The 27,726-nt window shown below is 38.9% G+C and overlaps 1 protein-coding gene and 1 pseudogene across 1 annotated transcript in view; both read right to left on the bottom strand.

Annotated features, from left to right (window-relative positions):
* dna2 (DNA replication helicase/nuclease 2) overlaps positions 1-10,126 on the bottom strand; it is a 52,252-nt gene extending 42,126 nt beyond the window's left edge. The window contains exons 1-10 of the mRNA XM_062026023.1: positions 9,880-10,126; positions 9,529-9,582; positions 7,935-8,598; positions 7,739-7,847; positions 5,998-6,147; positions 5,742-5,925; positions 2,519-2,667; positions 2,314-2,436; positions 1,981-2,224; positions 1,798-1,912 (exon numbers count right to left, since the gene is read on the bottom strand). Of these exons, the coding sequence (XP_061882007.1) occupies positions 1,798-1,912; positions 1,981-2,224; positions 2,314-2,436; positions 2,519-2,667; positions 5,742-5,925; positions 5,998-6,147; positions 7,739-7,847; positions 7,935-8,598; positions 9,529-9,582; positions 9,880-9,909 (1,822 nt within the window). The 5' untranslated portion in view covers positions 9,910-10,126. The remainder of the gene's footprint in view (positions 1-1,797; positions 1,913-1,980; positions 2,225-2,313; positions 2,437-2,518; positions 2,668-5,741; positions 5,926-5,997; positions 6,148-7,738; positions 7,848-7,934; positions 8,599-9,528; positions 9,583-9,879) is intronic.
* A 1,836-nt stretch (positions 10,127-11,962) lies between these two features.
* On the bottom strand, positions 11,963-14,728 carry LOC133663182 (aerolysin-like protein; annotated as a pseudogene).
* Between the last annotated feature and the right edge of the window lie 12,998 nt (positions 14,729-27,726).

Raw genomic sequence — 27,726 nt, 5'->3', positions numbered from 1 at the left:
CTTTTAATTGCAAGCACGTGTTTCATGGCCAATTACACAAATTAGACAACCTTGTCATCTACACCGACCCCGCAACCCACCATCTGGCCCTCACAGTGTCTGCTGAGAAAAAGTATTGGCTTACAATGACAGTAGTGGCTTACAATGACAGCGTGAAGCTTGAAGGAGCTCCAGTGCAAGTCAAATGTTTGTTAGTGTTGGGGTTCCTACCTGCTCTGCTATTTTTTGTAATCGTACTAACCCTTTATGCAGTTCTGTCAAATGTTCTTCCAGGCCGTGAACACGCCTCTAGGCTTGACAATGAAGTTGTGAACGGTTTTGTAATCCTTATCATAGTATTTTTTTTAAAAACTTTGCTCATATTGCTTTTACTTGTTACTGTGATATGGCCAACGCACAGCCATTATTATGTCAATAGCTGGCAACACAAGTAAGTCCCACAATAATTGTTTTTACAGTCAAGCATTGTGGTCATAGTGTCACGGTCTGGGACATAGGGATGGGAATCGAAAACCAGTTCTTGTTTAGAATCGGCTCCCAGTGTTTCGATTCCTGGGAATCATTTGCCAGTTTTGTTAATGATTCCCTTATCAACCCGCATGACGTAACCACGCACGGCACAGAAGCAGCACAAAAGCTGGAGTTATTTACGAGAAAGGATGGAAAGGACAACTTGCAATACTTGCAAAGTGGGTATTTCTTCAAAGAGAGGAAATACTACCAGAAACATTAGCACACACCAAATGTGAAAACTTTGAATGAATGACACGTTCTCATACCTGTCCGAGCCAAAAGTGAATGAAGTGAATGAACCAGCAGCAATGGCAGCAATGTCAGCGATGTTCTGCAGGTAACTAGGTAACTAACTAACTAACTAACACTGCCTGTCTGGTTAGCACCTTATTGTAAAAGCTGCTATTATTAACTGTAAACATGAAATTAATACCTCTCATGCACACCGTCTGACTGGCAGGCGCATTGTCTTGTGTGAGAATTGTTCTCCAAAGTGGAAACACCGTAATTATTCAGACAGATCTCATATCCTTCCTGAAAATAAAAGATATGTGTATTTTTCTGCAAAATGATGGTTAATGTTTCTAGCTGATGGTTGAAGAATTGCACAATGCACACTTTTATTGGACTTGCCTTGCTTGTATTTGTCACCAACAGACGTAGTTCAACTTCTGAGTGGTCAGCTCATGCTTTTAAAAATAATCATTTGTGTAATATTTAGTTTATTTCTACAGTAAACTATTGATTGTATTAACATATTAGTTATTTAAAATAATGTAAACAAATTTGGGGAACCCCGACCGTGGCGCCTCATGGAGGTTGTCAGCTTCATAAGACCTTACAGTTGAGTTTGTACATTCATGTTTCTTTTAAACTAAACAAAGTTAACGCTAATCAACTTGTTTGTTATCATGTTATCCAAATGGGAATGGATAAGAGAACCAATAAAAAACCTAATTGTTAAACAGAATTGAAAGTGGAATCGAGAAAACGGAAAAATCTCATCAATTTCCACCACTACTGGGACTGCATGAGTGCTGCCAGCACAGGAGAGATGTGGTTCATTGAGGGAAATATGAATGTTAACGTGTGCCGTGATATTGTTAAGCGTACATGGTTGTAACAATAATTACAGAAAAACTACTATCAAAAGTGAACAGTATTCGCTTCTAAGAGGCAGAATTTTTCATGCAGCTCTTGAACTGGATTCTCTTCGATGTAGGTGTGCCTAATGACGAGTCCAGTTAGGAGTCAACATTGTCAGCTGGGCGGAGCGTTACACACCTCTGCGGTCCATGTGCTTGGCCACAATAGGATGCAAGTTTCCAGTCTTCAGGTAAAGCAGAAAACCAGCTGCAGGGTTGTATCTCTCTAAAGTCATCAGGGTGTACAGAATCACCTGGAAAAAAAGCTGCCTTAAAGTCACAAGTAAATGTTTTAAATAAGATTTTATAGTTTCCTACCAACCTGACTGCGATGTTCTATCGAGTTGGACTCCTTTCCTGTTTTCAGCTCCAAAGGGATGGTTTCCACTTTAGAGGGCTTGCAGCTCACATTTCTTGCTCTTTGGATTCGAACTCGCGCCGTCAGGTCAATCTTCCCTTTCAGACCGAATCGCGGCGACCACACATTCTCTTCGATGTCACCCAGCTCTGTAATTGTGGCGCTAGCAAAATCCTGCAATTTGCCTGCAGCTCCAACGTTGTTTGGTCTGACATCACATATGAGCATTACAAAAAAGGCTTATTTAATTTCTGAATAATGATTTTCAAAATGTTTGTCAGTGTTGCGTGTTCACACATTTGCAGGCTGATGGTCTTTGGCGTTGGCGAGCTGATGTATTCCTTTGCCCAATGTTCCAGTGAGGGCAGATAATCATGCAGCTCCCGCTTCATCTCTTCCTGAGTTACACCCAAACTGTACCTGCAGACACACGCACACACCTGCTTGACACTTCTCACTTTATGCCGTAGGCCTTTGCTGGGTGGCCAAAAACAATTCTTACATGTCACCCAAGTGCTGGGGACTGTGCAGAGCCTCGTCGGCCATCTTGGACAATGTGTCCAGAGAGAAGTCCTTAGCTGTGGCTGCTGCTTGGAACACTTGGTGGACAATGGTACCGTTCAGCATCTGCTTAGAGCCGCCGTCAAAACTCTGCATCACAGCAAACAGGAGAGAATGTCAGCGGTGAGAGGTTTTGCAAATTAGGTCCATCAGGACCATCACACTAAGCTGGCTACAGCTATAGATTATTTTAGTAATCTATCCATTACTTTGTTCGAATAATCAAGCAATCGGAAAAACATAGCCTCGATGCGTACTTTAGGGGAAATTGTTAAAACAAACGTTTTACCATTTCAGCTTTAATTCCCCTGATTACAGATTTTAGGGTCTGAAGAAATGGTTAAAAAAGGCTGTAAGTTTTGTGATTCAATATTTTCTATCTATTAATTTCCCACATAATGCATCACATCAAGTTATGCCTTAGTATAGTTTGCATGCTTTAAAAAATAAAAGTAAAAAAAGGAAAATGATTGGCTTGCGTTTTCAAAGAAAAATAAAACAAATGGTTTACTTTTGCACAAAACAAATTCAGAAAAATTAAATGTATAGATTTTTATAACAGTACTGTATTATATTTATTTTAATTAAGTGTAAAGAAGGGAAGCACACATTATTTAATTATTTAAAAAGGCGACACCATTTTTGATATATTACATTTACATTTTTTGTTGCTGATCGATCTTAATTTCTTTCTTAATCAAGGGTTTATGTTAAATGTCTTATGCTGCCGAGTCCCATCATCTAGGCCTAGCCCAATAACAAATTTTTCTTGACAATATATTGACCTACAAATTATTGCAGATAAACAATACTATTTTTATTGTTATTTTGAGACCAAGATAACTACAAATGTAATGATAATACAAGAATACCCTTAAAATGCAATTAACTTGTGTTACTCTTATATTTTAACATTGTAGTTGGTATGCAAACTTTTAATTATCCCAAGTTTAATCAAATTAAAAAATAATAAAATAATCTCTGACAACCAAAAGCAATAAAATAGTTGTTTGTTAAAGGGGAGGGGTGGGGCGACCCTCAAATATACACAACACAACCAGTACAATCAAGAATATGGCTAAATAAAGTATTGACAAAGAAATTTCCACTTTAATACTAAACAAGTTGACAGAGGTAGAGTTGTACATTACCGGTACTTAACTGACAATCAGGTTAGGACCTTTGTAAACAAAGTGCAGAGTAACAATATATGAATGCATACTTAACTGACAATCGGGTTAGGACCTCTGCAAACAAAGTGCAGAGTAACAATATATGAATGCAAACAGATGTTTTAACAGGTCCATCCATCCATCCATCCATTCATTTTATACCGCTTTTGGGGTCGCGGGGGGTGCTGGAGCCTATCTCAGCTGCATTCGGCCGGAAGGCGGGGTACACCCTGGACAAGTCGCCACCTCATCACAGGGCCAACACAGATAGACAGACAACATTCACACTCACATTCACACACTAGGGCCAATTTAGTGTTGCCAATCAGCCTATCCCCAGGTGCATGTTTTTGGCGGTGGGAGGAAGCCGGTATTAACAGGTCATATACAAAAAAAACATTGGCATATTCCTAGTGAGGAAACAACTTGACAACGTTTGTAGCTTTTTTCGAAATGCTAGTTTTCAACAGTGTTAAAGGGCAGCATGTTGGCGATGTAGTAAACCACATTTTCTGTGAGCACACAACCTTAGCACTGTTTCTTTTGCACTCACCTTGTCCACCAAACACCTCAGTGAGTGTGGACTGTCGGGACAAAGGCTCTGCATCTTCATGTGCACGTCTTTTACCATATTGGAATTAGGGTTGTAAGGTATACCGGTACTAATAAAGTATCGCAATACCAACTGATTGAAATCTGGACTATACTGCCTTTGAAAAATACCGGTACATTTCTTTCATCTGAATGCTGCTGTGCCAAGGCGCATGATGTTGAGTGTGTCAAAACGCACACACGTGCTTACAAGCAATAACATCTTGGAGAGGAAGAATGGCAAAAAAACGACCATTCTACTGGTTAATAAAGAGGGTGATGAAGCGCAATATGGAGGTATTTGGGCTTCAAAACTAAAAATAAAGGTGGCGCTTTAAACAGGGACGCGCTGCTTCAATTGTTGCTCTAAAATACGCCTCGCCAAATGTAGCAATTAGTATTACCACCTTTGCTTCAAACGTTGGTAAACATCTAACTAATGAGTATTCAGATCTGCATAAGGAGTTATAAAGAGTGACAGGTAATAATGTAGTTGTTCCACCTGTTCGGCTAGTCGAGGAACACAGAGCAGACGCTCCTTTCAGGGCGGATGTTTTCGTCGGGGGTAACACCCTTCAATGTGTCTGCCAAGCTCCACTTTCCGGTCAGAATTTGAGGCCACCGATTTGTGACAATCTGGTAGCTTTATTATTAGTTTTGCAGGACACAACCGGACCCATTAATTTTCCTACTGCGTAGTGCACGCACTCCCTCTCTCTCCGTTTACTCGCCCACTCACTCAGTGACATCACTCAGCCAAATACTTGTCTCTAGATATATGGATAACGTTTATCTATAGCCTTTTTCTTAGACATTACAAATTACATGATGGTATTATGTTCACACCTCACCCCAACACTGCTTTACCTAACAATCTTAATTATTATTTTGGCCATAATTGGCAGCCCCATGTATAAGATTAGATCTCATACATGAACACTATTTTTATCAATATGGACAAAAAGTGCAGTTACGTCTTATCGCCATCAGGTGCCATCTTTCAACATTTTTACATTTGTTTTTATTTTTGAATCTCTTATGTCCATAAAGTGCCATCTTGCACAATTTTTAGATATATTTTAGTTATTTATGTTTTTTGTTTTTTTTCTGCCATATTACTTTGTTTATAATGCTTTTGTTGCTTTCATATGCACATTCAATTTCTACTTGAGGTCCATGAAACCGAGATCATTTTGGTCTCATAACCGTGTTAAGAAATGTTCATACCGTGACATCCCTAGCACCCAGGCAATTTAGCTGTATATTCAACGGCATGTATGCAATAATTGATATACTGCTGTGAATAAACATTTTATACGTAGCTCACACCCTTCTTTCTTCTGAATATTTGAAGATAACTGATATTTACAGAGTTAAAAGCAACTGTTTAAAATAATGTACCTTAAACATCTCTCCGAGCACGGCCCTCCTCATACAACGAATAGAGCTGGAGATGCTGGTGCCTGAAACCAACGTATCAGGACGTAAAACCAGCAGGCCTTGCTCCCTGTCTATCAACCAGAATCCTGCATCACAGCGACCTTCCAAATGGATCACATCGCCACGGCCAATGGGCATCATCTCCCTGGGACCAAAACAAAGGAGGTTACAATATTGACACACATGTATGTGACGTGACAATGAAGAGAGGAGCTACCATCCATCTTTCAGAAGACATGTCTCAGTGGGACGCAAAGATCTATAATGTGTGATGGTCAGCAGTTTTTGATCCGGCCTCTCCTCCACGTTTAAAACCCAGTAGCGGTTGTTTAGACCGCCACAGAGAATCACATGATCTGGTAACTTACTGCAGAGAAAACATACATGGGCAATACATTTGAAAAACAACAACATACTTGTCTGTACGGAGGCTTTATGTGGCCCCATGTTGGTCTGTATTATTTATTCTTCTTCTTATTATTATTAGACTCCTGAAGGGCCTCCCACCCAACCTTAAACCTAACGTCACTGCCTCTAATACACTAAGTATATCTTTTTATGGGGGCTAAAGACTCCCTAAAATATCCTTAAACCTCCCCATATTACTTGGTGTTGTTTTTTGTTTGCTTGATATTTAACAAAAGTGCCAAAAAATGTAATATAAAAGTTGCCATAATGTGAGTTTTAACAATCATACAACCTGTCATTTTTCACATAAATGAATATAAATATGTCAAGTTTACCTTTATGTCATAGTGTAAATAAAGATGATCTGATTAATGTCAAATTGTCATCGATGGATAACAATAATCATTATTGAAACATCATTATTATAATTATTAGTGCTTCTACTGGTGGTAAGCCTTAACCGTCTTTAAAAAGATGTGATGTTGCTGTTTTGAACTTTAATCAAGGTTTCTTGAATGCACCACAATTATTTGCTATGAGATGCAAAAGTAAAATCTTAAACACAGTGATTGGCAGTAACAAGGTACATGTAGCAAAGCTACGTAGCTTAACTACATTTCCCAGTAGCTTGGCGGTAGCTTCACGACTTTTTGAGCAAGTAGAAATACCCTTTACTTTAGCTATTTTTTAGACCCATGTAGCGTGGTAACTTACATCAAAGCTACAAGCTACAAAGAGAGAAAATGGACTGCGAATCCAGGCCCAAAGAAATTACGGAGAAAATACAATGATCTGGATGAATGAGAATATCCATACATACAAAGAAAATCCATGATGGTGTCCGTATGGTGAGTCACAACTGCCTAAGGTTAGGGTGAAACATTACAGATCAATCATAACAGACATGCACTCATATCACATGACGACAAGGGAGTCGGAGACAGAGGGACGCTTCAAGCTGACAATTAAAAAAAAAGAAACATACTTGACAATGCTTTGATGTACCAAGCCACTTTTGCCATATAGTGCAGCTTTCTACAATTCTCTGGGGATAACTTCCCCTGTCGCATAGCTACTTTTAATCGAGACTAACTTGTATCTCAGCATCCTACAATTTCCAAGTAGCTTGCCCATCACTGCTAAAACATAACTTTGTCCGATAGATTTATCATTTTTTACATTTCTTCTATCACCTCATCCAGGTAACCAAATATTGGTGCTGTGTGAATGGATAAATGTGAGCTTGATGACATTATGACGTCTGCGTTCAGTGACGGTGAAGTGTTCCATGCTGGGTATGTCGCTATCAGAATTAACCATTTTACATTTTTGCATGGGGTGCATGTTGTGTTGCACATTCCTTATATTATTCAAAAAACCTTACTATTGAACTTTGACAGCATCTTTACTTATCTTAATTTTATGATGTCGTATTTCATAACTGACGGACTTAAATGAAAGAAAACATTTCTTAAAATCTTTACAATCGCATAGTGTGTTACGCCATGGGCCGGCCTTGTCTGTACGTACAGTACACACCTCTTTCTTACCGGGGTTTCTCTTTTGAGACAACACTTTCACTTGGATCCATCTGCTCTGTGAACCACAACTCATCCAACCCTTCTTCCAAAGGAAATACGGATGTGGTGCCTGCGTCACCTTAATTTGGAGAACAACAACCCCACAGCAAATGGAAGGACAATTAAAAAAACTTTTTGTACTCTTCACAAGAATAAAATGAATTACCTCCAACGTGCTTCTCATCAGATGATTTTTTCACTTGATGCTCGTCTCCGTCTGCTTTTAGAGCTTCTTCTTTTCCCACTGAGTCGACCATTCCATTCGATACATGCTTCTGGGCTGCAGCATTGCTAGCTTGCTCATCAGGCGTGTGCACGTGGTCTGTGACAATGTTGCTTTCCGTCACCTTCTGCCTTGTTATGGCGGTAAAGACAGCCTCTCTCTTGTTTTTGTCTCCGTCTGTCTCAGGGCTGAGCGATAGCGTGTTAGCGGTTCTTTGCCTCTTTGCATCATGGAGCTCATCAGAAGAGCTGAAGAGTCTTTTTGATGAACCCCTTTCTCTCTCGGTCATTACACTCAGTCCTTTGGAGCGAGGACTTGGACAGATGGAGGACCACTGGACAGGTTTTCTGACAGCTGATGCTTCTCTCCTGGGTTCAGGTTTCACGTCATTTTGGCTTCCTCTGGGGGATGAAGGTATAACCTGACTAGTCTGAGTTTCAGGAACCACGAGGAGGTCCGGAGAGGATGGAAGAAGATTCTCAAGATCCTTGAGGATTGTCCTCTTTAAAGGAGCGCAAGATGCAGTCATGAAGACACCCTCATCTTTGGCTGGCATGTCATTGTTGCAGAGCACAGAGCTGCTTCTTGGTGACTTAGGGGGCAAATCCTGAAATCATATCAAACTGATTACGGTATATTGTGTGCTGTCAAATGATTCATTTCAAAATCATATTAAACACTATTTAGAATTTGTAATTAATCACATGTTATTACTCGCTTATACAATTTAAATTAACTTTAAAAAAGATCCTGATGTTTGGGGTCATACTAACTGTATGCAATTTCGTCCTGGAACCTTGATAAATGTTTCACTTGAATGTGCGTCTGGAACAGCCGGCCAGAAACTTAAGGGTTCCTGGTTCATATCCGGCTTCTGCCATGCTAGTCACTACCGTTGTGTCCTTGGGCAAGACACTTCACCCACCTTGCTCCCAGTTCCACCCACACCGGTGGGAATGTAGCTTAAACGTAGACAATGGGTTTGTCAATGTAAAGTGCTTTGAGTTACAAGAGAATAATTGCTATATAAATGATTCATATCATTGATTTATTTGCAAAAAACATAGTAAGTTTTAGCTAAAATCCAATCAGATTTTATTTTGAAGTGAGTTTTCTCACTCATCTTTGCACTGACGCATGCATTGACCATATAGCAAACTTTTCAGGTAACTAGCCACAATTAAGGCAGAGGAGCATGTGCGATCAAAATAAATTGTGTGATTAATCAGCGTATAAACATTTTTAATGTGCTATATTTTGTCGTTAATCACATGAGTTAACTAATTATTTTTTAAATAACGAGTTATTATAAAAATACAAACAATAACATTTTCATGAAGTGCATGATTCAACGAATTGTCTTCTTAGTCATTGTGGCTTGTGCAGCCCTTTGAGGCATTTGTGATTAAGGGCTAAATAAATAAACTTAGAATGATGATTGATGTATAATGTAACTCCATGAAAAATATTGCTGACAAGGACAGTCACAGTAAGCAAACAAATTGTGTTGTTTCAGTATAAATGCAGTAATATACACCTTATTTGGACAGACGAAAAAGGTAGAGATGTCTCTCTGCCCCCTTGTTGTCACCTAAGAAAAAAAAATAGCACGTTAGTCCAGTTAAATATTGACAACTTTTTGATTGATTGATTGAAACTTTTATTAGCAGATTGCACAGTACAGTACATATTCCGTACGATTGACCACTAAATGGTAACACCCGAATACGTTTTTCAACTTGTTTAATTTGGGGTCCACGTAAATCAATTCATGGTAAACTCTCTTAGCTAGTGTCTGTGACTAGTAACAGTAACGTTCCTCTAAACTATAATAAGAAATACATAAGTGGTGTTGTAAAATGAGTTTAAGTCGCAGATGTGAACCTACCTTAGGTATCTTCAGTTTGGTTCTGTTCATGATGACAATGGCTGCTTCTTCGTATGTACGCAATTAGCATGACAAGACTATTTCAATGCTTGGTTAGCCAACATCGCGAACGTTATACTTGTACGGTTAGCGAGGACCTAAACAGCAATCCAACGAAACAATTAACGACGAGTTAGCAAGCTTCTTGTCATGTTTATCAGTTTGCTTTAGCGCGCCAGATTGCCAGTTTCGCGCACGGAAATGACGTCACCACAACGTCCGGAAACTATACTGTATTTCGAATGACATCTAGAGTTAGAGTTAGAGTTAGAGTTTGAGTTTATTTCGAACATGCAAGCATACAACAGGATACATCACAATTTCCAGTTTCTCTTTTCAACATGTTCGAAAAAACATTTTTTTATTATTTAAAAATGTTTACATCGGAATTGTACAAAGCAGGTGTCATTTTTGTCTGGCAAAAACTTTCACTATTAAACTGCTTTAATTTGAGTTTAACAATAAATAAATAAATAAAAATGTGTGTGTGTGTGTGTGTGTGTTTGTATAATCATGTTATAATAATGTTATAATCATGTTATAATCATGTTACTAATTCATGTTTTAATGTTATTCAAATAAACATTTCCTTTGATTCAATATTATTCAACCCAACCTCATACACCACAAGACAATTACCTGCAAGTACATGTTTAAAGCTAAACGTACATGTGTCATGATCCGTGGACCGGATCATGTTTTGTTTAGTCATGTTCTGTTTAGTTTTGGACTCCCTTAGTTCCTGTTTTGTGCACCCCTGGGTTTGTTTTGGTCACCATGGGTGCTGATTGGTTTCACCTGCCTCTGATTAGTGTTCGGCATGCTCACCTGCTGCCGGGCACTAATCAGAGAGCTATTTATTCACATTGTGCGCCACACTCGGTCTGGCTTTGTTGTTTGCTGTATGCAACAGTCACGTAGGTTGATTTCTTGTTTCCTGACTGAAGAATCCTGCGCTAAGTTTTTGTCTTATCTTCCGCGTATGCGATCGGCACACATCCCTTTTGTTTGTTCCCTGTATTTTGTATCTCATCGAATGATTTATAGACAATAAATCATATTCCCACCTGCCGTCCGGAGTTCCGTCTGCATCCAGGGAGACCAACCCACGCAGTAAAATGCGACCCCCACGTCACAACATGATGGTAAACGGTAATGTTACACCTTTCCTGCTTCCGGCTTCCAGACCGTAGTCAAGGAGCACAGGGGAGACGTTCCTCCAGGGCCGATGTACTTCGGGGGTAACACCCTCCACTTGACCCGGCAGTGGGTCTTTACAGCTCCGGACTCCAGGGTGAATGACGAGGCCGCAAGTTGTTGCAACTTTGTGACTTTATTGGTGTCTTGCACACAGCCATCCACCAGTCACTGATACCGCTCCCTCCCTTCTCTCGCCCACTCACTCACTGACTGACGTCACTCACCTCACCTGCCGTCATATTTTAAAGGGTCACACACACACATACACTACTCTCATAACAGTAAGAAAGACTGTCTGTGCTACTAGCAAAGCAAAATTCCACTTAATTGGTCCAAAAATGATAACAAATGCATTATTTATTATGAATAATTTATCTTTGTTCATCTGTATATGCCAACGAGTCATCACTTACAGTTTAAGTTTGGGGAAAACAAAACACATTTGTGGGAACATCTACGACATTGTATGGAAGAGCTTTTCCAAACAATATTTGATTTCCATTGTAGTAAGTACATGGGTTCAGCGGGTATGTCTGCAAAAGGTTGCTATGTTGATGAGTCAAAAATGATGATACATATCGTTTGACAAAATGATTCCAGGAAAATATTTGAAAATCGATATGATCATTTACTAAACTGAAGCATTAAATAATGGGATTAGCTAGACAGACTTATTTTTAATTTTGTTTTACAAGCAAGGATGGACATGGAATCACAATCAGGTTTATGATAATTTATTTATCTGTGACATTCACTTGGCAAGTTCACATGACTCTGTATAAGCAATCAAACCAATGTTATGCAATCAACATTTCAACTGTGCATCTTCGACAGCATTCCTAACTTAATCAGACTCAGTGGTTTTTACACGCACTGCAGTGTAAGCCACACCAGTGTAATTGCCAGTGGATTGGAAGACCAGCTCGCTGCCATTCAGGCATTCGATTTTCACTGTGGCGGAGTAGGGGAGGTCGATGACTGCTCGTCCCACTGACAACTCAATGCTCACGGTCTTTCTTACCTTCACACTGATTTCATCTGATTCTGTTATACCCTCTTCGTTGGGTCATTGAGGAGGACTTCTCTTCTCCCACGGTCAAGCTAAACCCTCCAGACACCTCCACTATTTCCGGGATCACTGCTTTGACAGCCATGCTGACGGTGGACTCAATGTTAGTGGTGGTGCTCCAGGTGGTAGACTTGATCACAGATCTGCTGTACGTACATTTCTGCTCTTGGGCCTCGGTGGTGTTGTTGTGATAAAACACAGATTTTATGTACTCTTTCTATACCTAGATTAAACAACCAGCGCACCCACCAACAAACACAGAAAAAGACAAAAAAATGCAGATTCTTTAGGCAACAGAAAAAAACTTGTTAACCGTACAGAAAACATCTACTTATTTTCTAAAGTGATAAGGCAAATGATATTGTAAAAAAAACATACAACATAGATTTGATATTTCCACATGTTTGTTTGTGATGACTTTAACATTTAGACTGTCACACTTTATTAATCCTTTGGAGGGAAAATTTGAAATATGACACTATTTTATTGACCTATTATAATTGAACAAAAGACATTACGGCCAACTATATGTCAAATTATATTGTTTATGGTGGATAGGACATATCAAGTTATCTTTTATTAAATGCAAAGTGGGCTAACAAGCAATTGATCAAAAACAAATCCTTCTTCATTCTTCTTTTAAAAAACACTGATAGATAACTGCTGATAAAAAAAGGCTATATCACAAGGACTATTATACCCTATGACATACAGTTCATCTGCTTCACTTTTTACACAATTTGTTATGTTACAGCCTTATTCCAAAATGGAATACATTTACTTTTGTTCTCAAAATTCTACAGACAATACACCATAATGACAATGTAAATATGTATTTGTTTTTATTTTTGCAAATGTATTAAACAATTTAAAAAATCACATTAAAAGGTGTGTAAAACTTGTGGCATCGTAGTCAAAGAGATTTGAGGTTGATTTGAGTATTGAGCAAAGGCTGTAAATACTTATATACGTGATTTTCAATTTAGCAAATTTGAAAAAAAACAAAAAACATTTCTCATTGTCATAATGGGGCATTGTCTGTAGAATTTTGAGGACAAAAGTGAATTTATTCCATTTTGAAATAAGGCTGTAACATAACATTGTTATGTACTGTATGGGTATAAAATATGCTTTTGTAAGTGACTGAAAAGAGAAAAAATTTGTAAATTTCTGTCCTGTACACAGCCTACTACAAAAACAGGTGCTATTTATGCATGAACATTATCCCATTTCAATTGCTTTTTGAAGTTATTAAATAAAAACAGATAGAAAAATATTGCACTTATGGTTAAATGTATTGCACTTATCTTGCCATATTCTGACTCAGGTGTTTGTAGGTCCCTATCCATAAGCTCTATACGCTTCTAAGATTTCCTTATTGCAGAACTGACTAATATTAAAAAAAGAAACAATTATGTAACATCAAATTATGTCTGTAAATAAATAAATAATTAATAAAGTAATTCCACGCATACTACCACACACCTGGGGTGTGTACATGGTCAGGCAGGGGTAGGTTATGTTGGTTAGCACAGATGACTTGATGGTATTGATGAAGAGGAATCCCACACAGTCGATGTCTATAACAGCCCTGCCCTACCCTTCAACCCCAGGCAGACTCCAGACCTCACGTCGATAGAGTACCGTATTTTTCGGACTGTAAGTCGCAGTTTTTTTTCATAGTTTGGCCGGGGGTGCGACTTATACTCAGGAGCGATTTATGTGTGAAATTATTAACACATTACCGTAAAATATCAAATAATACTATTTAGCTCATTCATGTAAGAGACTAGACGTATAAGATTTCATCGGATTTAGCGATTAGGAGTGACAGATTGTTTGGTAAACGTATAGCATGTTCTATATGTTATAGTTATTTGAATGACTCTTACCATAATATGTTACGTTAACATACCAGGCACGTTCTCAGTTGGTTATTTATGCGTCATATAACGTACACTTATTCAGCCTGTTGTTCACTATTCTTCATTTATTTTAAATTGCCTTTCAAATGTCTATTCTTGGTGTTGGGTTTTATCAAATAAATGTTCCCAAAAAATGCGACTTATATTTGTTTTTCCCCTTCTTTATTATGCATTTTCGGCTGGTGTGACTTATACTCCGGAGCAACTTATACTCCGAAAAATACGGTACTCTGTCTTCACGGGCCAGTCAGTCATGTGTGCGAAAAACTCGCATCCAGAACTGGTCCAGAACTGGTCCAGAACTGGTCCAGAACCTAATGCCACCTAGACGTTTCTTGACAATTTGCCCCAACTGGAACAGCTTGAAGACACGCTCGCCAGCTGTCGTGAAACCGTTGTCCCACAGGGACAGCTTGGAAATGCGCTCTCCAATGTTGAACGTAAACTCATTGAAAGTCTGTGAATCTCCATAGGTCTCCACACGCCCGTCTTTCAGTTCGGCTCACACGGCTTTGACCTGCCAGCCGCCCACTGCCACGCCAATCTTCTTTAGGGTGGCACCATTGTCAAGGCCATTGAAAGCAAATGAGCTGCCTCCATTTCCACCAATGATATGAAGTGAAGGGCAGCACGGTGGAAGAGGGGTTAGTGCATCTGCCTCACAATACGAAGGTCCTGAGTAGTCCTGAGTTCAATTCCGGGCTCGTTTGCATGTTCTCCCACGTGACTGCGTGGGTTCCCTCCGGGCTTTCTCCCACCTCCAAAGACATGCACCTGGGGATAAGTTGATTGGCAACACTAAATTGGCCCTAGTGTGTGAATGTGAGTGTGAATGTTGTCTGTCTATCTGTGTTGGCCCTGCAATGAGGTGGCGACTTGTCCAGGGTGTACCCCGCCTTCTGCCCGATTGTAGCTGAGATAGGCTCCAGAGCCCCCCGTGACCCCGAAGGGAATAAGCGGTAGAAAATGGATGGATGGATGGATATGAAGTGAAGTTGCCATGTTTAATTACCTGAAACACAAATGTTCTTCAATTCACAAATACTGGACTTCCTGACGATCTGCAGTAGAGTGTGAAATATCTATTTTCCATGTCAGTGGTTAAACAAGCAGGGATGTAGGTCTTTACTCACTCGCCTTTTAACTCATCTTTCTTATACTTCAGAAACACACAAACTAAGAAAGCTGTGACAGCTTGGGTTCTGTGATGAGGAAGTTCTTTTCCAGATGCGGCTTGCAAAGAGAAGGACTCACATATATAAAGAAAACAAGTGGGGTGGAGATGATGGACACTTTTTTTCCTCCAATATTAAATATGTGAAATATGTGATGTATGATATTGTAACTGTACACATGTTCACTATAAACTCAAACAAACAAAAGAATGAAACTAATTTGTTGTGCATTATGTTCTATTTTTCTCTTTGTCCACTGGGATGCAGATGATATGTGTATATATTTTGGATTGACATATTGTAACACTCCAGTCAGTTGGATTGACTAAGAAGTGTTAAAGTTGCAGTAATCAGTCCAAAAATTAAATGCAATACCAAAAACTATTATCACATTCATATCAAATCATATGCATTAGAACTCGCATACTGTTTGTTAAGTAAAAACAAAGCAGATGAGGATTTACAAATAAATAAATGAGTCTAATTGTTACGCCCCTGAAATGGAGAGCAATAATCACAAAAGTGATTAAGTGTTTCCTCACTGAGTGCTTCAGAGGAATCTTTAATACGAAAGACAGCAAATAAATCAACAATTATTTAACAGGAAATAAGTAGCTTTGGAGAGTAGAACCGCTTTTTAAAGGCCTACTGAAATTACATTTTTTTATTCAAACGGGGATAGCAGATTCATTCTATGTGTCATACTTGATCATTTCGCGATATTGCCATATTTTTGCTGAAAGGATTTAGTAGAGAACATCGACGATAAAGTTCGCAACTTTTGGTCGCTGATAAAAAAAGCCTTGCCTGTACCGGAAGTAGCGTGACGTCACAGGTATAAAGGCTCCTAACATTTCCCCATTGTTTACACCAGCAGCGAGAGCGATTCGGAACGAGAAAGCGACGATTACCCCATTAATTTGAGCCAGGATGAAAGATTTGTGGATGAGGAACGTGAGAGTGAAGGACTAGAGTGCAGTGCAGGACGCATCTTTTTTCGCTCTGACCGTAACTTAGGTACAAGCTGGCTCATTGGATTCCACACTCTCCTTTTTCTATTGTGGATCACGGATTTGTATTTTAAACCACCTCGGATACTATATCCTCTTGAAAATGAGAGTCGAGAACGCAAAACGGACATTCACAGTGACTTTTATCTCCACGACAATACATCGGCGAAACACTTTAGCCACGGAGCTAACGTGATAGCATCGGGCTTAACTGCATACAGAAACAAAAGAAATAAGCCCCTGACTGGAAGGATAGACAGAAAATTAACAATACTATTAAAGGCCTACTGAAACCCACTACTATCGACCACGCAGTCTGATAGTTGATATATCAATGAGGAAATCTTAACATTGCAACACATGCCAATACGGCCGGGTTAACTTATAAAGTGCAATTTTAAATTTCCCGCCACACTTCCGGTTGAAAAAGCCTTCGGAGGATGACGTATGCGCGTGACGTAGCCCGGGGAACAGAGGTATGCCTTCCCCATTGAATACAATACAAAAAAAGCTCTGTTTTCATTTCATAATTCCACAGTATTCTGGACATCTGTGTTGATGAATCTTTTGCAATTTGTTTAATGAACAATGGAGGCTGCAAAGAAGAACGTTGTAGGTGGGATCGGTGTATAGCGGCTGGCTGTAGCAACACAACAAGGATTACTCACTTGGATAGCAGACGCACTAGCCGATGCTAACCGGCCACCGCACGGATGATCGGGTGAATTCCTTCGTCGCGCCGTCGATCGCTGGAACGCAGGTGAGCACGGGTGTTGATGAGCTGGGCAGATGAGGGCTGGCTGGCGTAGGTGGAGCGCTAATGTTTTTATCATAGCTCTGTGAGGTCCGGTTGCTAAGTTGCTAAGTCAGCCTTAGCGTCGTTAGCAACAGCATTGTTAAGATTTGCCAGGCTGAGATCTATTAACCGTGTAGTTACATGTACATGGTTTAATAGTATTGTTGATCTTCTGTCTATCCTTCCAGTCAGGGATTTATTTATTTTGTTTCTATCTGCATTTGAGACAGAGGCTATCACGTTAGTTCATGCTAATTAGCATGAGCTTCGTCGATGTATTGTCCTGGAGATAAAAGGCACTGAATGTCCATTTCGCGTTCTCGACTCTCATTTTCAAGAGGATATAGTATCCGAGGTGGTTTAAAATACAAATCCGTGATCCACAATAGCAAAAGGAGAGAGTGTGGAATCCAATGAGCCAGCTTGTACCTAAGTTACGGTCAGAGCGAAAAAAAAAAAAGTATTTTACTGCATTCTAGTCCGTCACTCTAACGTTCCTCGTCCACGAATCTTTCATCCTCGCTCAAATTAATGGGGTAATGGTCCGAATAGCTCTAGCTGCGTTGAAAACAATAGGAAAATATGAGGGAGTGAACAACTGACAACGTCACGCTACTTCCAGTAGGGGCAAGTTTTTTTTTTATCAGAGACCAAAAGTTGCAAACTTTATCGACGTTGTTCAATACTAAATCCTTTCAGCAAAAATATGGCAATATGGCAAAATGATCAAGTATGACACATAAAATGGATCTGCTATCCCCATTTAAATAAAAAAATTTCATTTCAGTAGGCCTTTAAACCATGGACCTGTAAATACACGGTTAATGCTTTCCAGGCTGGCGAAGCTTAACAATGCTGTTGCTAACGACGCCATTGAAGCTAGCTTAGCAACGGGACCTCACAGAGCTATGCTAAAAACATATCCACCTACGCCAGCCAGCCCTCATCTGCTCATCAACACCCGTGCTCACCTGCGTTCCAGCGATCGACGGTGCGACGAAGAACTTCACCCGATCATCCGTGCGGTTGGCGGCTAGCGTCGGATAGCGCGTCTGCTATCCAAGTCAAAGTCCTCCTGCTTGTGTTGCTGGAGCCAGCCGCTAATACACAGATCCCACCTACAACTTTCTTCTTTGCAGTCTTCATTGTTCATTAAACAAATTGCAAAAGATTCACCAACACAGATGTCCAGAATACTGTGGAATTTTGAGATGAAAACAGAGCTTTTTGTATTGGATTCAACGGAGTCCGAATACTTCCGTTTCAACGATTGACGTCACGCGCATCCGGAAGTTTAGCGGGAAATTTAAAATTGCACTTTAAAAGTTAACCCGGCCGTATTGGCATGTGTTGCAATGTTAAGATTTCATCATTGATATATAAACTATCAGACTGCGTGGTCGGTAGTAGTGGGTTTCAGTAGGCCTTTAAAAAAAATTGTTTTATTTTAATTTTTAATTAATTCATTTATTTTTTCTAATCTATTTTCTACCGCTTCTTACTCTCGGTGTCTCCTAGCCGCTCAGGCAAATCATGTTGTCTAAAAATAAATTTTCCCATCAATAATGTGACAATGTTAAATGTTGATGAACATCAATGTTAATTGATGTTAAATGACAAAACGGATTAACTCGCTGGAATATAAAGACAATGTATATATATATATATATATACAGTATATATACAGCCCGGCCCCGGGCCAAATTTTTTTAACCCAATGCGGCCCCCGAGTCAAAAAGTTTGGGGACCCCTGTATATATATGTATATATATGTATATATATATATATATATATATATATATATATATATATATATATATATATATATATATATATATATATATATATATATATATATATATATAAAATTTATTTTTTATTTTTTTTCCAATACAGACCTCCATCAAGTGCTATCTATATGTGTTTGTCCCATGCACACGCATAGATATACACATGAACATATACATATATACTGTAAGTATACTTTAGGGCTGTCATAGTTAACGCTTTAACTATAAGTTTCTTTAACGGCGCTATTTTTTTAATGCGCAATTAAGGCATGCATCCTGACTTCTTTTTTTTTTTCTAACATGTCCGTTCTAGCCACTTAATCACATTGTTGATGCAGATGCCCATATCTGCTACATCCACAAATTTGCTTTACAAAAGAGAAGTATGGGATATTTCTCTTGTTGCCCTATTTGTATTTAACTTTATTATTATTACCGACCGGTAGGAGGCCCCGAGGAAGACCCAGGACACTTTGGGAAGACTATGTCTCCCGGCTGGCCTGGGAACGCCTCGGGATCCCCCGGGAAGAGCTGGACGAAGTGGCTGGGGAGAGGGAAGTCTGGGCTTCCCTGCTTAGGCTGCTGCCCCCGCGACCCGACCTCGGATAAGCGGAAGAAGATGGATGGATGGATGGATGAATTAGAAAGGACAGATTTAAAAGAATAATAATTATAAAAAATAAAAAAACATTTATTTATTTATTTATTTATTTTTTAACTTCGGACTTCCCGCGGGCCGGATATTGGACCTAAGGTATGTGGGACAACTTGTTTATTATGAAATGGTTCACATTCTGTAAAAATCAAGCGACCGCCATCTGCACACGTAAGACAAACACGGGTTTTATGCTGCAAACCAAGGATGTACAAACTTTTTCTGCTGAGGGCCTAATATACTGAGAGATCAAAAGATGCATGGTCCATTTTTTATATTTTTAATTTTGTAAAATAACTCAAACTCAATCATATGTATCAAAAAAGAAAAATGTGGCGTTTGTGCCCTTTAATCAGAATCAGAATCAGAATCAGAAATACTTTATTAATTTTCAGCACAATCCCATTCAAGAGCAGACAAACATTACATGGAGACAAAACAGGATCGCTGACGGGTCTGCCAACTTCCGGCGCCCCTTACAAAAGGGAAAAAACAACTCATAGCTATAGCACACATCCCTCTTACATGTGTATAAGAGGGAAACATCAAACATCACAGAACACAAAGGACATTAAAGACATTAAAAGAGCAGAGCTGATGCAACCAGCCACTTCTTACATACAGCTATGAATAAAAAGTAAAAGAAACATAAAAACTGTGGTGACCTCTGCGATGTTCCACGCCATCGTCTGCTGGGGTGGAGGGAGCATGGCCAGAGACAGGAGCAGACCCAACAAATCAACCAAGAGAGCCCACTCCACCCTCGGCCGCCCACCAACTCTCGGCCAGTGTCCAGTCCGCATGGATGAGCGAGGATTCGTCGAAGGAGATCGAGGTGTCTGATACCTGCTCATTCAGCCCAGACACTGTGAAGCCTGTCCGTCCCGGCGCTCAGTGCTAGCTCCGCAGCCCTGTCTCTTCATCCGCACCTCCTCTCCTCCAGTCTCTCCAAATGGACACTGGCGTGGCAGAGACCCAGCAGCTGGTCTCCATGACCAAAAGGCTCGGGAGGCAGATCCAGAAGTCCACAGAAAAGCACAGCAGAAGTCACGAAAGTGCCACCCCTTGTCACACAGTCCCAAAGGGTCCCGAACCGAAAGGAAAAAAAAAAAAAATATATATATATATATATATATATATATATATATATATATATATATATATATATATATATATATATATATATATATATATATATATATATATACCGTGTATATATATATATATATATATATATATTAGGGGGGGTGGGTATATTTATAGCTAGAATTCACTGAAATTCAAGTCTTTCATATATATATATATATATATATATATATATATATATATATATATATATATATATATATATATATATATATATATATATATATATATATATATATATATATATATATATATATATATATGTGTCTTAATTAGATTATCAAAAAAAATAGTGCTCGATACCGTGGTAGAGCGCAATATATGTATGTGTGGGGAAAAAAATCACAAGACTACTTCATCTCTACAGGCCTGTTTCATGAGGGGTTCCCTCAATCATCAGGAGATTTTATATATATTCACTGAAATTCAAGTCTTTCATATATATATATATATATATATATATATATATACATATATATATATAAATTAATTAAATAAATACTTGACTTTCAGTTAATTCTAGCTCTATATATATATATATATGTATTTTATTATATATATATATATATATATATATATATATATATATATATATATATATATATATATATATATATATATATATATATATATATATACACATATAAATAAAATAAATACTTGAATTTCAGTGTTCATTTATTCACACATATACACACATAACACTCCTCTCTACTCATTGTTGTATTTAAAAGTGCAATGCTTTGCAGCCAGTAGCACAGCCTTTGAAGGAGTATATGTATGGGCAGTGTAATATTCTGGGTTGGAGTCAATAACCAGGCGAGGTGACGAAGTTACGTGTCTTTACTTCATACTTCAGAACCGACTCCCACACTTGCTGAACATGCATCCAGAGACTGTTTACCACCTGTTTTGGACTTGTGAAGGCACTCAGTCACTGTGGCAGGGCATCTGTCGCTTCATCCTGGACAATATTCATGACAAATTTGTGCTTTGTTTTAAAGATGTGTTATTTGGTTTTACACTGTATGAAAAAAAATTGGAAAAGGAATTTTACCTTTGCAACCTCATTATACTATTGGCTAAGTTTTATATTTATAAATGTAAGTTTCTCAATACCCGACCTGTTTTTTGTGCCTTTAAAAAAGATTTAGAACTCTACATTAAAACACTCTCTACCTATAACAACCAAAAAGCTGTGAAAACGATGATGCTGTGTTCCAAATTTAAGTTATTTACTGAAATTGAGTGAGCCTATAGCTTTGCACTTTGTTTATTGTGTATATATATATATATATATATATATATATATATATATATATATATATATATATATATATATATATATATATATATATATATATATATATATATATATATATATATATATATATATATATTTTGCATTCTATTATATTTACTTTGAATTTACAACCCCCTGGCGCTGTTTTGTACTGTTTTTGTACTGTTTTGTACTGTTTTTGTACTTACTTTGATTATTATTTTCGACTGTTTGTAAATGTTGAAATGTATAAATAAAGGTTTATAACAAAAAATTAAAAATAAAAAAAAAAAGACTCCCACGCTTGCCGTCAGGGTGTGCAATACAACGTAAACCGTTGGCCAACCAAAAAGTAACCACATAACACTATAGCTGTGTTCTGTGGTTACTTTTTGGTTGGCCAAGCGGACGTGACGACAGACTGTCCTCACTCAGGTCCTCACGGACCTGAAGGGGGCGTGCCTTAAGTGCGGCTGGAAATCGGGAGAAATTCGGGAGAATGGTTGTTCTGGGAGATTTTCGGGGGAGGCACTGAAATTTGGGAGTCTCCCGGATAATTCGGGAGGGTTGGCAAGTATGATACCAGCACATTTATTTGGTTAAACTAATTAAAATAATGGACAAAAGTGGCAATGCAGAGTTAATAGTGTTGTAAAAAATGATATTGGCTCAGAGGTTATAAACTGTGTCTAACAGAGTGTGAAAGTCCATGATATATTTAACTTCCTGTGAGTCCAGACAGGCCGTAACTCAGGTTTTGTTGCAACATTTTCACACTACTCTGTTCACTTACCTCAAAGCCTCACCTTTTCTTTGTTACTGAGAGGGACAAGCGGTAAAAAATGGATGGATGGATGAATATACACACACACGCACACACCCACACACCACAAAGGTCATTCAGACAGTGCACCAGCCAAACGGAAAGAGAAGGAGATAATTGGATTGGACGGGGCTAATGGGCTCTAATTATTCAAAGAAAACAGCAGAATAGTTGATCAAATTGACATTTTACCCCTCCCTTTCTACTAGATAATTACAAGACTTTTTGATACGCTGATTATTCAGTTGATCAAGACTGGCACCCGTTGAAGTAGCCGTAGGGGGATTTTCACCCTATAGTAGTGAAGTGTAGGACATCAGGTTATTTGTAAAATAGATGACAAAGATGATAAAGACAATATCGTTATTTTAAGGCTGTCAAATTATTTATTTTTTAACAGATTAATCACATTTTGGAATCATGATTAACCACAGGTTAACCACAGATTACTCATCTGCATAATTAAATTAATGCTTAAATGGTAAATGGGTTATACTTGTTGTGGAGATTGCCCTCCAGTGGGTTCCTCAGACCACCAAACACTGCCATGAGAGCCCGGATCAGGGTTACAACACTGTTTTATATTTATAAACTACTGCAGGGGTTTTGCTTTCCAGCAACTGTCTTCTCTTGTTCGTGTCTCTCTCGCTCTCGCTTCAGCTCCAACAATGTGTCTCATTCCGGCTGCTGCTAATAAAGGCGACAGGTGATTAGATAACAAGGCCCACCTGGGCCATCTACGCACATGTCACTGTCTTCGAGGCCGGTCCTGGCACACCCCGTTCCGCGGCAGGCCCGCAGGCCACGCCCCCCTCCACACTTGTATAGCGCTTTTCTATCTTCAAGGTACTCAAAGCGCTTCGACACTATTTCCACATTCACCCATTCACACACGCATTCACACACTGCTGGTGGGAGCTGCCATGCAAGGCGCTAACTATGACCCATCAGGAGCAAGGGTGAAGTGTCTTGCTCAAGGACACAACGGACGTGACAAGGATCGCAGAAGCTAGGATCAAACCTGGAACCCTCAAATTGCTGGCACTGCCGCTTTACCAACCGAGCCACGCCGAACCCCCTTAAGAAAAGACCCCGATATTTATACACAAATGCAATCTTATTGTTAAAATGTCCTTCAGGAGCGTTTTTAAATGTTTTATTTGAATGCACAATGTTTATTTGCACAAAACGTGGTAACAGTTGTATCTAAATTAATTTCAGGTTGTATTTTGGGTCGGCGTCTCCTCACTCATTTTTGTACCGACGTATACTTTTATCTTATCGCTGACCGTAAAACGCAGGTGTCTGCAACCTTAACCATCAAGATACATTTTGCCGCCTCTTCCACTGAAGAAAAATAGCAGTCACAAAACGTAACACAGCTTATACACTTTAAAAGTTGTCATCTTTTTTCTTTTACAGGAAAAGCAACCTTTCCATGTGAAATTAAACATGTTTTCCTTTTATTTTTTGGCGAGTATTCATGGTTGGCTTACCCAAGGGGTTGCACACACGAGAAGCTAAACTGAACACACAAGTTTTCAGTCTCTTTTACTTGCCTTCCTTGCGCCTCAGGATTCAGCCTGTGTGCATTCATGGCCTCACAGACAACCGGAAATTATAAAATTCTTTTTAAAAATGCTAACTTTTTTCACTTCAGGGTTAAAACAAATCTGAGGGAGCCACAACAAGGAGGTAGAAGAGCCACCGGTTGCAGACTTAGGATAAAAGAACTTTTACGGTCAAATTGCATAATTAAGCTAAGTGTGTACATGATTAATGCGATAATTTTTTGTGATTAATTACATGAGTTAACTCGTTAATTTTGACAGCCATTCTTTATTTTAAGGTACAATTTGAGGCAGCATGGCGTCACAAGTGTGTTTGGTGATGGTGTGTATGGAGGAAGGGGGGTCATTATTTTGTATTCTATAAAGCACTTTGCGTTGCATTTAAATGAAAACAAATGTATAAATTTTGATTAAAATGGGCCCTAGTGTGTGAATGTTGTCTCTCTATCAGCGTTTGCCCTTCAATGAGGTGGCATCTTCTCCAGGGTGTACCGCCCAAGTGCAACTGGGATAGGCTCTAGCTCCGCCGTGATCCCGAGAGGGACAAGCTGTAGAAAATGGATGGTTGATCACACCCAGGTTTGTGGTTTTCTGTGTGGAGTCTACATGTGTTTGCATTGATTTTCTCCATACACCAAAAACATGCATGGTAACTCAAAACTTCAAATTGCTCATAAGTGCAAATAAACTGATTGTTTATGTTTGCTATGCAGGGGCACCAGCAGGACATTTGCACCCACTGAAAAACATTCATTTTGTGCCCACAATCCCGCGATCCATGGCCCCGTTTTGCATGAAGAAGCGCATGTAAAATGTCAATTATTGAATGACAGAGCGCTTCATATAAAATTTTAGCACTAACGTATTCCTAGCCGCCTTATGCTACATTACATCACTGAGAAGAATGTAATAACATTATTCCCATTTTTTTCTATACACCGGGGAAAAGTATGTGGTTGCAGTGCAGATACAAAAAGCCAACTACAAAAACGGTTAAAAAAACACGGAAACAAGAGAGAAACATCGAAGGGGCTGCAACTAACGATTATTCTAATTGTCGACTAGTCAACGAATATTTTTTCAATTAGTCGACTGGTCAAACAATTATCGCTTATGATCTGCTGCACATGTTTGTTTTTTTGACGTTGAATCTGTGACTTGATTTTAACTCATTTTTAAAACCTATTAATGAATTTGATTGCATGTGTGTTGTTTATATATTTACATAAATGTGTGTGTAAACTAGGGCTGTCAACTTTAACACGTTAACGCATGGGATTAATAAAAATAAATTATTCCGTTATCAAATATGAATGATGATTAATTAAACTTAACCCGGAAAACGTGTGCATTTGTTACACAATCTGTGATCACAATGAGATGTGACCACTTTCGCTTCAAAACAGAACTTTGGATAAAACGAATGTAAATTGTTGGTATTAAAGCGACAAATGTTTTATCATCGGTGCACATCAAGTTTAAAATACCATACTGTAGCGAAACATGTACTCGAGGATGACACAGACAGTGTTGCCAATGCTCTTGGCCACTTTTTTTGTCAACAGCTAGCGACAAATCTAGTGACTTTTCCTGGAAGATATTGGAGACTTTTTTGTGTCTTGGAGACTGTGAGGTGAAAGCAAGCAGCAGTGGCCGTCCTCAGCGAGCAGTGACGGCTGCTGGATATCTACATGATACATGAATGCTAGCGACATCGACAAGAAGCAGAAGAGAACGCTATGCTGGCAAAGTTTACTGATTCAATGTTGTCAACAAAAGTACCACAGTTAAGTTAAACGCGTGCCTTTGCTTAACGGTCAGCTACTGCATATAGGACATCTAACATCTGTGAATACCAAGTCCTGCAAGAAAATGTCAATCATATCACCACAGCTGATCTGTCGTACAGTATCTTGTAGAGGCAAAATGAACCAACTGTACTACACAAACAAGAACATCAAATTGCAACTACAGACTAAATGTGAATTGATTCTGCTTCCTGGAGAACATTGGATATTTGTAAGTAATCACAACTACCTGGGGTCGCGTTGTACCAAATAAAGAGATGAGCATTGTAAATGGTAAATGGTAAATGGGTTGTTCTTGTATAGCGCTTTTCTACCTTTTTAAGGAACTCAAAGCGCTTTGACACTATTTCCACATTCACCTATTCACACACATTGTCATCTGGAAAAGGTAAACCAGCGTGTTTGTTTCAACTGTTTAAACTCAAGAAGAGTAAATAGTGCACTATGTTAAGTTCTTTATGAATGCCTTTGCTACATTATCGATTAGTAACTGTACCTTGTTTGCAAGATTATTGTAAACTGCAAAGACTTTCAAAATGTGCATTTCATTTTTACTATACTTATTTTCACAAATCAATGACTAGCAGTTTAAAAAACATTCCTGTATGACATTCTGACTACCAAATTGCAATCATACCCAAATAATGGGGTATTTTCTTCAGCAAATTTTATTTATGCAAAAAAATAATAAGCCATGATTGACCCGAAAGGGATAAGCGATAGAAGATGGATGGATGGATAATCACAGGTTTAGAGTGTGATAAATCTGATTACATTTTTTTGTCACTTGGCAGCCCTCGGGTAAACATAAATATTCCTGCTGTTTTATTAGTTAACATTATATTAAGTTAAGTTAAAGTTAAAGTACCAATGATTGTCACACGCACACTTGGTGTGGTGAAATTTGTCCTCTGCATTTGACCCATCCCCTTGTTCACCCCCTGGGAGGTGAGGGGAGCAGTGAGCAGCAGCGGTGGCCGCACCCGGGAATTGTTTTTGGTGATTTAACCCCCTATTCCAACCCTTGATGCTGAGTGCCAGAAATTAATTTAACAACAATTAATTTTTAAAGGCCTACTGAAACCCACTACTACCGACCACGCAGTCTGATAGTTTATATATCAATGATGAAATCTTAACATTATAACACATGCCAATACGGCCGGGTTAACTTATAAAGTGACATTTTAAATTTGCCGCTAAACTTCCGGTTCGAAACGCCTCTGAGGATGACGTATGCGCGTGACGTAGCCCGGGGAACAGAGGTATGCCTTCCCCATTGAATACAATACAAAAAAGCTCTGTTTTCATTTCATAATTCCACAGTATTCTGGACATCTGTGTTTGTGAATCTGTTGCAATTATGTTCATTGCATTATGGAGAAAGAAGCTGAGCAAGCAAAGAAGAAAGTTGTCGGTGCGAAACGGACGTATTTTTCGAACGAAGTCAGCAACAACAGTACACAGCCGGCGCGTCTTTGCGGCATGGCGTAGTGGGTTGAGCGGCCTTGCCAGAAACCTGAGGGTTGCAGGTTCGCTCCCCGCCTCTTACCATCCA

This window comes from Entelurus aequoreus, linkage group LG02 (genome assembly GCF_033978785.1).
Source record: "Entelurus aequoreus isolate RoL-2023_Sb linkage group LG02, RoL_Eaeq_v1.1, whole genome shotgun sequence".
Lineage (NCBI taxonomy): Eukaryota > Metazoa > Chordata > Actinopteri > Syngnathiformes > Syngnathidae > Entelurus > Entelurus aequoreus.
The sequence above is the reverse complement of the archived record's forward strand: the minus strand, read 5'-3'. Positions and strand labels throughout refer to the sequence as shown.